The sequence below is a fragment of the Lycorma delicatula genome, chromosome 1 (assembly GCF_047948215.1).
Source record: "Lycorma delicatula isolate Av1 chromosome 1, ASM4794821v1, whole genome shotgun sequence".
Lineage (NCBI taxonomy): Eukaryota > Metazoa > Arthropoda > Insecta > Hemiptera > Fulgoridae > Lycorma > Lycorma delicatula.
Genome location: NC_134455.1, coordinates 169642643 through 169656223, shown reverse-complemented (window position 1 = coordinate 169656223; position 13581 = coordinate 169642643). Strand labels below are relative to the sequence as shown.

The window sequence follows — 13581 nt, the reverse complement described above, 5'->3', positions numbered from 1 at the left end:
GTTAGTTTGTTAGTGATGAACAGTTGGAGAGTTATATATCTTTACTCTTTAACAAAGCAGACTAAAGAGGCTATTACTACAGTAGAATCAGAGCTACACTAATTTTCATGCAAAATTCTATATATATATATGTCAACAAATTGAGAATCTCCTTGTTTAAAACCAATTAAAAAGGTCCTTGAAAACATTTCTGAAACAAATGCTATAATTTTCTGGGCTTATCTTATGTTTGCATAAAGGTTTAATTTGGGAAATGTTTAATGTTTAGATGCTGCTTTGGATTAGGTATTAATTAAATCTGCTGATGGATGTAATAATTGTTCTCTAAAAACTTTTGTTTGGAACTTCAGTAAGAATATTTGAATCACTGTTGTATAACATATGTGTTTTTACACAACTTCAACTCCTGCTGTCTAGAAATAATTATTAAATTAATACAAATTTCCCTACAATCTAATGTTATATTTTCACTAATATCCACTATTTTAAACTCTCATAATGCATTGATAATACCAATTTTCCTTATTTATTTCTTACTACCTACACAATGTTTAGTTTGATAATGCTTTTAAATCTTTTTTGTTGTACAGCTTTTAATATTGTGTTGTCATAACCTTTTTTTTTATATCTTGATTGGTTCTTGTTTTTTCCATAAATAATTATTCCTTTAATCAACTATTTCTCTAAAATTTAGAAATTCTGTAAATGGTATAAATTCATTTCTTGATGGTTTTTAATTTTTAAACTGCTTTTTGCAACAGAACATTAAAATTATATTGTATAAATAATTCAAATTGGGCTCACTTCCTAAAATAATGTGATGTTCAATCTGTCGTAATCAACCTCATTATAAATTTTGAAAGATAGCTTCAATCTCAAAATTATGTTATTTTATTAGACAGGGCCTTTTGTATATTTGATCAACTATATTGTAACATGATTATTTATTCAATCACTTTTAACCGAGTTAGATCACTTCTCTTAAATTGTATAGTATAGTAATAAATTCATATTTTATCTCTGCATTTGAGGTAAAGTTACAGTTAAATTTATATATTAATATGTTTTTTACATAATTAGAGAGAAGAAAGAAACAAAGATAAAGCTCACCACTTTATACTTGAATATAAATATTATGCAAATTATTTATTTCAATCCTTACAGTATGCTGTACCAGTACGTAGTTTAAAATTAATTCAAAGATGTCGTTGTTGTCGTTAATTTTAAGCAGAAGAAGGTGGGATCTGGCATCTCCCGCCGGCCAGCGTTTCGTGCACTAGTCACAGTCACAGAAGCAGCTGTGTGTCTACTTGCGTGGATGGTGTACGTCTTAGCTTGTTTTCGTTTCTGAATGAAGTTGTTATTCATTCGAATTATATTATGCTTGTCAGTGAAACAAGTGTTTTTGTGCCCGTCTTTAAATTTTGTGTTTAATTCTGTAGTTCTGTAATATAGTTTTTGTGCATTTCACTAAAAATGAAACGTGTGTGTAACTGTTTTGTCTTGAATAGTGCCATCGGTTTGACTTACCATATAACCTTTTTTGTAAATAGTGATAAAAAGTTTAGATAGTGTAGATGATTTTATTGTATTCCGCTTACTAAGGGCGAATTAAAACGATGTACGTGTTGTCATGTCATTAAATAGTTCCTAATTAATTAATCTATAAATGTTGTAGGTGTGTTCATAATGTAAATTCATTTATATCGTAACGGATACATTTAACCATTAAATCTCCTAGTATGCAGGCTAAGAAACGTTATTTATTGGTTTTATTATCGTGTGCTTTTCTGGCGTACTGTTATTTCGGAGGTTATAGGTTGAAAAGTGAAGCTAACCTTACTTCTAATGAGTTGTTACCATCTTATATAAACGTGTGGAGCGATCAACTTTTTGCCAGAGATTTAGAACCATCTCCACATTTACGTAGGATAGGTGGTAGTACTTATAAAAAAATTAATAATTCAAATCAAAAGTGTCGTATGGAAACCTGTTTTGATTTTAGCCGATGCCATAGTGACTTCAGAGTGTATGTTTATCCTACAGCTGATGAAATTAACAGTGAGGTTCCTTTAACGCCCAGTCCAGCCTACCAGAAAGTTTTAGATGTTATAATAGAGTCGCGATATTATACATCGGATCCTAGTCGAGCGTGTTTGTTTGTTCTTGCTATAGATACTTTAGACAGAGATAATCTTTCTGGTGATTATGTTAGAAATGTGCCATCAAAACTACAGAGATTAAAGTTTTGGAACGGGGGTAGAAACCACGTTGTGTTCAATCTTTATTCTGGTACGTGGCCTGATTATGCAGAAGATGATCTTGGATTTGATACCGGTGAAGCAATATTGGCAAAAGCCAGTATGTCTGTTTTAAGTTTTCGCCCTGGATTTGATGTATCAATACCACTCTTTCATAAGGTAAGTTTTATCATTTGCTCTTCGCGAATTATAAAAATGTTGTTCATTTTTATGTTAAATGTAAAACTTCCATGTATAAGGTAATTGAATAGTCGATCTTAAGTTCTGCTGACAAGTTTTCTTTTGTAAAAATAACATTGTTAAAGAAGAGTAAAAAGCCAGTTCAAAACTGTAATGAGAAAAATTTTCTTTTGATGTTACCATCTCTTAGCAAGCTTTAGTCATCTTATAGTACTGTATAGACTCATGCTGACAGTTCCCAAATTAATGTAATTAGCCCCAATAGTCTAGGTAGCAGTAAAATAAGATATCACATCTAGTTGAAAATAACCATAAGCAATAACCCTTTAACAATAAACCTTTAATGAGAATTAAAATTGGATTTTGCAGCATTATAAAATATGTGCCATAAACCTAATCTTGTTATGAAAGACCATCCAATGTATAGTTTATGTGATTGTGTACTATGTGTTTTTAAATTGTTTTTATGTGGTATTTAGTAACATATTCAGAATGTGGATGTTGAATTAATTTTTTTTGTCAGAGTTTTATTACCGTTTATTAAGAATTTTTCTAGTAGTGTTGATGATTTTCTTCAATTTTAATTTTTTATACTGTGGAGACAGGTACTTCAGAGTTTATTAGTGATTAGTTATAAAATTCAATTTTGTGGTCAGTTAAGGTTATGTAGAGTTTATGTTCTTGAATGCTTGGATACATTGATTGTATTGTTCATTTAATTATAAAGTTCAATTTTTTAATACATTTTAACTGTTTCTGAACAAATAATTTTGTTATTAGTTTGTAAAATAATGTATTTTTGTATGTACTGTAGTAGTCAATAGAATTGAGGTTATGTCTTCATATCTCATGACAGAGAAATGAAAACATAGGTTTCATGCAGGTATGATATTAGTAAAATACATACTCTTGTAAATTATATAAAAGCTTTTAGCTCTTATTTTTCTGGCTTTATTTATAAAAAATACAAAGTTTTTTTAAAAAACAACTTAGTAGGTGGTAAAACAAAATTTTTGTGAAAATTTGAATCTTAAATTAATTGTTACCTAGTCAAGTGTATTCTGATAATTTAAATTTCATTAAGTGAATCAGATCAACAGTTATGTAATTGATTATAATACATTTAGACATTTTTTTAGTAACTTATCTCATAAATTAACCGATATGCACTATTAAAAGGCTTAAAAAATTGATTATAATTTAACTTTAGTGTTAGTTAAAATTATTAGTAAATATAATTTTTGTTTTTTCAGCGGCGTTAATGTTAATTGTTAGTAGTTAAAGCTTTTTGGGGCATAATAAAAACATTTAATGTTGATTTTTAAGTAAATGTGTGATCAAGAATTATTGCAACTTTCAGAACAATTGTTATGAAATTATTAACATTATAACTTGTTTATCCGAAACAGAGATGATTGTTATCATCTCAAATAATTATGTAGCCAATAATACACTTTCTTCTTATTTAATAGATTTGTGTCGTTCCAAAGAAACACTAAAATTATCAGGAGTCTCCTGTTTAAGGATGCTTAGGTGTAAATTAACATTTTCATAGAAAACTGATGCTATTTCATTACAAATTCATGAAAATGTGTACCAGTTATTAAACATTTACAAATTCTGTATGGTTTTGCTTGTTTTGAAAAACATCAATGTTGTAAGGAATAGATAGAATAAGTCGGCCAACTAAATAAATGAAACACTATTACTTGAACGATACATATATGTTTAAGATTGTTAAAGGTTTCAGTCAAATGAAATGAAAAAGAGCAGGCAACCCACATGCAAAAAACAAATTATAAATAAAAGCTGCTTAAAAAAGTGAATTTCTTAGAAAATAAAAGTTAACTGGCTCATAAGAAGGGTGGAGAAATATTAAGTAAGTACTTACATAAGTGAGTGTACTGTCAACTTTTAAAGATTATAATGCTTATTATAGGATTAACAAATGATTTAAATAATAATAATGTGCTATTGAACAGTATGACTTAGCAGCAACCTAGAATAGCGGTCATTCTTTTTTTTTTATTCAGTTGTGTATGTGAAAAATTAGATTTAGATCTTTTTATTTCTCATTCATATCAGTGAAACGAGAGTTGTTGATTGTAACACGGTTATGTGTGCGATTTGATACATTAATTATCTTCTATGATAAAAATTTATATTAGTTCGATATTAATTATCAGAGATTTTTACATCAAAGTATGAAATATTTGTATCTTCTTGATTATTTCCGTCATTAAGAGATGACATGGTTTTTTGAATTTCAGAAACTTAATTAAAAAGAACATAAATATAATCGCAAGGGACAGGAGTTTAGGTAAAAAAAATTAGTCAATTTCTTGGGATTACTGGCAACTAATATCTATAATAGTAAAATCAAGTTTTGTGATTTATGCGCTAGAGTATATCTCTATGTTAAGGTAATTTTTATAGTGAATACAAAACATTTTTATCGTAAGCTTTTTTGGCGCATTTAATGTGTAAAATTCTTCCTTTGAGTTAAAGCAAAGGTATTTACTTACCTTAAAAGAAAGGAGTATATTATGTCTTAACTTTTTCCTGAGAGGAATAATGTTTACTATACATTGGATTTCTGCAGCAAACTGAGTGAAGGTGTCACTTGTAAGGCTGAATGAAAATCACCTGGATTTCAGTGAGCTTCGTGTACTGATATCCAACAGGGTATTCAGATTAAACTACAAATAAAGCCTCCTTTACTCCTCACTTTCCTCCTTTACTCCTCCTTTAATTTACTCCTCACTTTCTTTGGGAAGCTTGCGATCAAATAATTATTGTTCTTGAGAACAACCTTGTTTTTTTTTTGAGAATGACTACAACTTTGTCTAATATGAAGCAAATTACCCCACGGGTTTGTCTGATTAATTTTACAATGATTACAGTTATGTATTTGAAATATATATACAGTATTCTTCATTAATATTCAACGTAAATAAAAAATTAAAGTAATGCAGTAGACAACAAAAATAAAATCTGTGAAGATTGGTAAAAGCAAAAGCAATTTTCTCTTAAGTGTATTCGTTCTAGTAAATTCTTTCATATAGAAGTAAAGTAATATTATTTTAAATAGGCTATAATATTTGGGCAATAAGATGTAGTACTTGCATATTCTCATGTTAAAGATAATTTTTTTTTGTTTCTGTGAATCTGCAGGGTTTGATTTACTAGAAAAAGTACACCTCTTTTAAATAGAAAATGATTGGCTTTGTGTTATTTATTTTATTTTTTCAACAAAATATCAGTTTTACTCGTAATTCTTCATAATATTCATATAAGTTTTCTCCCTTTCCAAACATTGAACAAACGATTGAAACAAACATTTAAAGAGGTTATTAATTATTACTTGATCGTTATTTCATCTCTAGTTGTAAGTGATGTGAAAGTTGTTTTAAAACAAAAGAGTTTGGATAAAAATGATAGTATTTCAGTATTGTAATTTAGGTGTGTAAAGTTTAAATTAAAAAAAAAAAAAAAACAAAAAAAAACTAGTGCAATAATAAGATTTTAGTATAATATAACATTTTTAGAAGTCCGGTGAAACAGTTTATATTAAATCTTTCTTTAAATTAAGACTATTTCATATTTTACACCATGGTGTAGGTGAGAGCTTGTATTTTTGGTAAAGTTATGAAGCATAAACATTTTTGTTTTTATAGATGATTAGTTTAACTGCAGATTGACAAATTGTTTACAAGTATAACTTTAAATATTTTTGAAAAAATATAGTGTGAGAGGTTTTTTAATATATTTTTGTTTTGACATATTTCGGTAGGATTTACAATCGGATTTTATCTTCGTTCTGCATTTCTGTTCTTATCACTCTTTATTCCTTACCATAATGATTTCCATTCTCAAATACTTCAAAAGGATATAAAATACCACCTTTAGAAGGATATCCCATTAGGATGTAATGATATCACACAATTTTTTGAATTACGAACCAAAAAATTACAACCTGCCACTATGATGTGAAAGTAAATTTGCTAAAATAATTTTGATAGTACGTAATGCATAATAACAAACGATTGACGTAGAATTGTACAATGCTAGTCACGTTATTTTTTTTCTGATGAGTTGTGACTATTTTCTGGGTAATAATGATAAAAAATTGAATTGCAGCCTTATTCTATTACCATAGTTTTTAACGGTTACGTTGCGATGTACTTACGTATTAACGCCACCGCAGCTACAGCTTTATTTAAAAACAAAGTAGTCAATCGGATTTCGATGGAAAATGGGCCGATATAGAGTTTAACATAGATTCAAAACAGCCATATTTATATATTTTATAAATTTATATTTATTGATTTCATAAATATATAACCAAACTTAACCTACGCTCGCTTCGCTCGCTAACCTTCACTAATTAACAGGAGTGTTTTGATTATTTAAATAATAAATAATTGCAATAATACTGAATTTATTAAATAAATACTCAAAAAATTACGGTGTTAATTAGTCAAGGTTAGCGAGCGTAGGTTAAGGTTGGTTAAATTGATATTTATAAAATAAATAAATATAAATAACCATTTATTAAAATTAATAAAGAGACTGTTCATTTTCCACCGAAATCCGATTGACTACTTTGTTTTTAAATAAAGCTGCAGCTGCGGTGGCGTTAATACGTAAGTACCCGTTGCGATTTCATTTCATTATTGATAAAAGAAGTTTATAATGTAAAAACACTGAAGTGATCACGTAATAAGTATACATACTACACAGCTATATTTTGAACTGCTCATTGTAAGACAGGATGGCTGACGGCTGATCATTTACTTGCGAAAAATATTTTTACCTAGGAGTATTGTTCATTGGCGAGGGAATAGTGGTTAGATTTATACACTTTTTTATTCGACTTATTGATTTAACGTACTAGTTTTTTATTTTATTATTTTTAAAAATAATTATTTTTGGATCAGATAACTATTATTAAAAAAAAGGCTGGAAATTTCGAAATTACGTTAAAAAATACTGAATCGGACATCGGCAAAGAGAACAAAATTAGTTATTACGCAATTAAACGGCATATTTTTTACATTTTATTTTGCTTCTCTCACACGGTGTAAATTTGAGTTATATTGTTTTAATAATAAAAAGGGCCCTTAAATTTGCGGTTTTCCGGTATCGAAATGAAATTTCATCGGTTAATAGAAAAAGAATTGGGGAATAAAATAGAATCACCGTCGATCTTATACTGTTATTAAGAAATAAATAGTTAAATAATTTAACTATCTCATCGGTGAAACTATAACGTAATATTGGTATTTGTATACATTCACTAAAAGAAACTGTATTACTCTTTCAACACCAATGTAAACAAAACTTTTGTTGCTCCGTGATATGGTTAACGTTAAATAATATGCGGAACAAGTACACAGCAAAAGCAATTTCGTTGAGATGTTTGACCCAGAGAGAAGATGCAGTCGTTTTTAAAGTTTAAATATTGTTTAAAATTGGTTTAATCATTGTTGTATATTATGTGAAAAGACAGTTAAACAAATAAATCAAGATAATAAATCGGCTAATTTGCTTCGATTTTGTGTAAAACAGCAAGAATTACAGAAAAGTAGTTTGATTATTTAAACAATATTTGTTTTATTTGCTTTTTAAATAGTATAAACATAGATGTAGTGTAGGATGTTTTGTAAATTACGTGTTTCTCTTTAGATTTTGTTTAACGTAGAAGTATTATTACTGTTGTCGCGTTTTGAACTCAGGTGTTACGTAATGTGTAGAATATGAGACTACATTATTGAAATATCTACTTTATTATTGAGTTTGATTAAATATATATGTAATAAAATTACTATTACTCTGAAGAACCATTTACTCAAAGTAAAAATAAAGAACAAACCTTGATTTTTAACCGATCATTGGTAGGTATATTGGGAATAACCGTAAATTTGTACTTAACGGAGTTAATTTTTAAATAATTTCGTTAAATCTAATGGTGGTTGTGTATCAGTCAGAGTTCGCATTTACCATTTATATTTTCTTTAAACGATTCTTGAGCATTCTGCACGTTGTTTTGTTCCAGTATTCGTTCAACATTGCTCATTAAGTGCTTTAAATACGTATTTGTTACAAAAAAAAGTTTCTTACATAAAAAACAGATGCTAAGATGTTTTGATGTATTAAGATGTATTGTGTTTTTTCTTTAGTTGCAATAGTATTGTGTAAAAAACTATAGAGCGCTTACACTCGTACTTTTTTGGTTAGACGTGTTAAAGTTAACAAAATGTTAATCCGTTAACAATTTGTATCCGTTTTATTAGATTTAGCAGCTGTGTATCTAATTATTTATAAGCGGGGGAGAGGGTGAACTCTCTATTTTTTTATAGTCTATGTTTTTCTCTTCTTTAACATTGTTTAATAATCATTTTTTAATTAATTTTTTTATTTTATTTATTTTGTTAAGCAAATTCTGAAAACTTTAAAGAAGGTAGGAGTACAAGTAGGAGGAAATAAAGCTTCAGATTATATGCTTTCATGTAAATATAACATCGATGTATAATACAGTATTACTCAAAGTTCGTTTGTGTTAGGAAAAGAATTCATCAATTTAATTTAAAATAAATGGATTTCCTAATAAACTGCGTTGTTTGTTAAAGTTCTTTAAAAAATCCACATTCTGTATAAAAAATACGAGATATAAAATTTTGTTATAAATAAACGATCCAAAAAACTTGAAAGTAATTGTCTTGAAACAGGCGTTTTACACGCCAATCTGTTACTTCGACAAAAGGCTGTCGAAGAATTCTACTGCTTTTTTCGTCCTGTTATCTAGCGGGATGATCCTTGCCGGGGGCTGTGAAATCGTAAGCACATGCAAGGATATGGCGGTAGAAGAGTTTTCTGTATCTGTTCGAAATAAAATTTTCATGCCGGCTTCAGTCTGGAGATCTGGAAGTTCTGATACTGGTCCGTTGTGTTGAATCCGTTTTTTTTTTTTTTTTATAAAATATTTGTGTGAACATCTTTATCGGATAACATAGGACGCCTTCATCTATATCCTACTCACTATGTCATTCACCAACTTAAACGAGTAAGAGGTTTAAAATTAAGCGTGGCACACGGGACGATTTTCGATTTGTTTTAAACTAATCGAACGGAGGTCTATTGCGAGACTGAGGTAAAACGTTTGCAAACCTATAAACTGTTGTAACATTCCAATCAATGTTAACTTAGATCAACGCTTTGGGAAATAAATATAAATTAAACAAACTCAGTTTCCCCCTATAAAGGCCGAAAGTATGTTTTCTTGCAATGGAAGAAACGCAAAAAAGAATGTCGGCATAGATTGGTTATTTTCCCAAAAAGGGGCTTACTTCTGTCCGCTACTAGACTCTCAGATTTTGCCGAACGTCGAAATAATCGCAATTGGTCTGTAGCTTTTTATGTTGCTTCGGTCGCCAGATTTGGGAGTCTGAACAAATATCCTCTGCTGAATACGCATCGAAAGGTTCCAAATCCAAGTATTCATTAGAATGTGCCTGTGAAGGTTCCACTGCAGATATGTACAGAGTTCGGAAAGTGACTTTTTTGTGCCCTTGACTTTTCAGAATAATGGTGTTTGTTACGTAATAGCTTTCATAAAATTTGGTTAAAATTGGCTATAAAATATTTTAACAGTCGATAATTTTCATCATATCGGTTTAGAAGATGAAATAATTAAATTAAAATGTGCTGGTCGTAACTGCTGGAATTAGAGTCGGTTATGAGCTCTTGAACAATACCGAGCAAAGCTGTGAAGTAATTTATGTCGATAGAGATGTAGTTAGTTATTATTATTTTTTTGGCACTGCCAACCCAAAACAATATTCTAAACGTAGATTTTTCAAGTAGAAAACCACTTTGATTTAAAGTATTAGGTTTTATACTTAATTTTAGATTTAGGAGTATAAAGTTCTATTATGCGTTTTCGAATTTGTGTTCTATTACGTACAAAGATTAATTCTTTTAAATTACTTTGAACCGTGTTGGCCGAGATAAATTTTTACGGTTTTTTAAGGACGAATTTTAGTGTTGATAATAATGTACTGTACATATAAAAATTGATATTACTAAATATATGCCAATTAATCGAATAAGCCCCAATACAAAAATCGGTTTCTGTAACAGATCCGTCTTTATCATTGTATTCTTCTATTTCATTTTGATTCTCACATGCTACTGCCCGATTAATGTTAATTGTTATCAGTCGAAAATCCTAATTTAATTGTTACTTATTAACCTGTTACATACTAAAATTCGCTTTGTTAAAAAAAACCGCCGAACTGTTTGAAAACTCGTAAAAACGGTTTAATGTTGTGAGAATTTTGATGAATTAAAATTTTTAATCAAGTTTTTATTCTGTTGTTTTAGATTTAATTTTTGTAAATCTTTGCGTAAAACCTTGGATTTTTTCTTCTCTGTGCCGATAAAAATAAACGAATAATTATATAAAGATGATGTTTTATACGTTTTACGTTTAAAATCGTAGAATAGATTTGATGTTTTTAAAGGAACTGTTACTTTTTTGTATATCGAATTTTAACCCTACATAACACATCATCAAACGTAGCCGCCGAGTTATGATGAGCGTTCTTTGCGTAAATTATCGTAGTCCTTCGAATAATTTATCTCTTATTCTGAATGAATTTCTTTGTAAAAATTTCAAAAAGTGTTTCCTGCAAAACTTTTGTTTGATGTAATTGTCATGTGCTGTAGGATATTTTACTAAAATACAACGTATGAACGACGTAGAAGTTAGGTGCCGTAACTATTCGTTGATAGGCATAACTAACGATTGTAGGGTACCTGATAATATACTCCTCCAGAACGCACAGGTAATTTGATGGGGTTTCACAGTTCTCAGCTACCGTACCACAAGACTTTAACAAATCAAATTTTGCTGTATCAGAACTGTTTGTCATTTTGATTAAGGGCGGTCGTTTACCGTTACAAAAAGTTTTAAAAGTAAAAATCACAAACTACAACCCACCAAAAGAAAAGATGGATCTCTAGCCACAAATAATAAAGAGAATTGAATCCTAGGACAATATTAAAATTTATTAAACTGCCAAACCTCAAAAAATAAGTTAAATTTTGATTACAAAATCCCACAAAACGAAAATTCCATATCAAATTTGGAATAAGTAAAAAAAAACTATAAATTCTTTGAAAAGTAATAAAGCCGCTTGTTAAGACTGAATAACGGCGGAATTGTGAAAATTAGCCAATGAAGAGTTTATTTCGGAAACAGTAGAACTTTATGGAAAAATTTGATACGAAGAAAAAAATTTCCGAAAATTGGGGAACGGCAATTAACCGTTCTCTTCACAAAAAGAATTATAAAAAAAACATGAATAATTTTAGGGGGATTTTTCGCTTAGCAGTAACATAATTTTTTTTTCTAAACTGCTATTAAACTGATTAGAAATTCAAATTGATCCAAAATTAGGTGAGTTTCAAGGGGGCTTTGGAAGGGGAGGTCATGTTCAGACAAATTGTAAGATTGAAATTAATCATGAAAAACCTGATGTTGAGATCAAAATCGAGGTTTGTAACATTGATTTTCAAAAAGCCTGTGGTTCTGTAGATAGGAAAACTCTTATTGATAGGATGGAAGAATATGGAGTCGATCAGAAAATTATAAATTAATAAAACTAACTCTAACAAACCCACTCTTAAAAAAAAAAAATTAGGCGAAATCAGCAATCCTTTCGAAATTAAAACAGGTCGAGATAGGGAAATGGCCTTCCTCTATACTCTTTAACCTAGTATTAGATAAAATAGAAAACATTTTGGAACGTTAACAAAATTGCTTTTGGGATGCAGCAGGGGAAGGAAAAATAAGGGTAATTTGTTTAGTTTCCCAGATGGTTCGGCTCTACTGGAGAATTCAGAAAAAGAGGCAGTTTCTCACGTTGAAGGTTTGGAGATAATTTTCTAAAAGTTAGTTTACAAATCTCTTTCTAAACCAGGCAAATTCTTAACAAAACAAGAAATGTATAGACACCAAATTTGGAAAAATTATATACAAATAAATTTAAATATCTCTGCGAAATAGTAACCTCAAATGAGGAAGGCGTTTCTTTTTAAGAAAAAACTCTTCAAAAGAATGCGTTTGAAAGCAAAAAAAATAGTTTTTGAGAGATTGAAATTTTTAACTAAAATTATGTTCTACAAGAAAAATTTATCCATAAATGCAAAATTGTAATACAAATACGATATAATAATATAAAGTATTGAAACTAGTAATCCTCTACGGGACAGAAATCTCAAATATAACAAATCTAGAATAATTTTTAAAAACCGAAAGGAAAATTTTAAGTACGATTCATGGCCCAAGAAAAATGAAAAACAGATACTGAATAAAGTCAATAAAAAAATTTACAAAATTAAACAAAAAAATCAGAAAAAATAAATAAAACTTTGAAGATTTAGAAACCACAATCCGAAAAAGAAGACTAAATTTTGTGAAACATATTCGAATGGATTCAGATAGTCGAACAGAAAAACGTTTTCATAAATGTTGGAAATATAAAACTCCGCCCCCATAATAAAACAAGTAAAGGAAGACCTATAGTTAGAGAAAAATTCGCAGAATAGAGGTTCTTATGAATGCAAAAAAGAAAAGGGAGCGGATTTTCAGGATAAAAGAACGAAAAACACAGCGTAGTGAAAGAATGAAAGAATTCTGGAGGAAAAAGAAGGAAAATCAAAAGTAATTGAAATGACATTTATGTAGTTCTCTGTAGGCCTGTTCGGAAAAAATGACGAATTTTCTTTTAACTTTGTTTATTCTTATTTAATAATCGGCTGTGCGTATTATTTTTTTGTCGCGAAATATTTTAAGATAATTTATTTGTTGCAGAGATTTTTCAGTAGCGAGGCATTTCAATGCTGGTTAAGAAAAGTATAGATTATGAAACTTGGAATTTATTTGAAGTGAAAAATCAATCCAGTCATTAACTTAATGACTGTATTGAAATACTGTAGCTCAGCCTATTTACTTGCGGCTCCCTTCCATATTACCTGTCAGCATCCGTACATATTTTGAAGTTTTTTAAATTGCAATTATTTCGAAAATATTATACGCATATTTCAACAGGTAGTTATTTACAGATTAAAGATT

The 13581-nt window shown here is 29.1% G+C and overlaps 1 protein-coding gene across 2 annotated transcripts in view; it reads left to right on the top strand.

The window, feature by feature from the left end:
* The first annotated feature begins 1291 nt into the window (after positions 1 to 1291).
* The window catches only part of ttv (exostosin glycosyltransferase 1 ttv), a 672327-nt gene continuing 660037 nt past the window's right edge, over positions 1292 to 13581 (top strand). For both annotated transcript variants that reach the window (XR_012756526.1, XM_075367109.1), the window contains exon 1: positions 1292 to 2420. Coding sequence is in view for 1 of the 2 variants with exons in the window: in XM_075367109.1 (XP_075223224.1) it covers positions 1743 to 2420 (678 nt within the window). In the remaining variant the exon portion in view is untranslated. The remainder of the gene's footprint in view (positions 2421 to 13581) is intronic.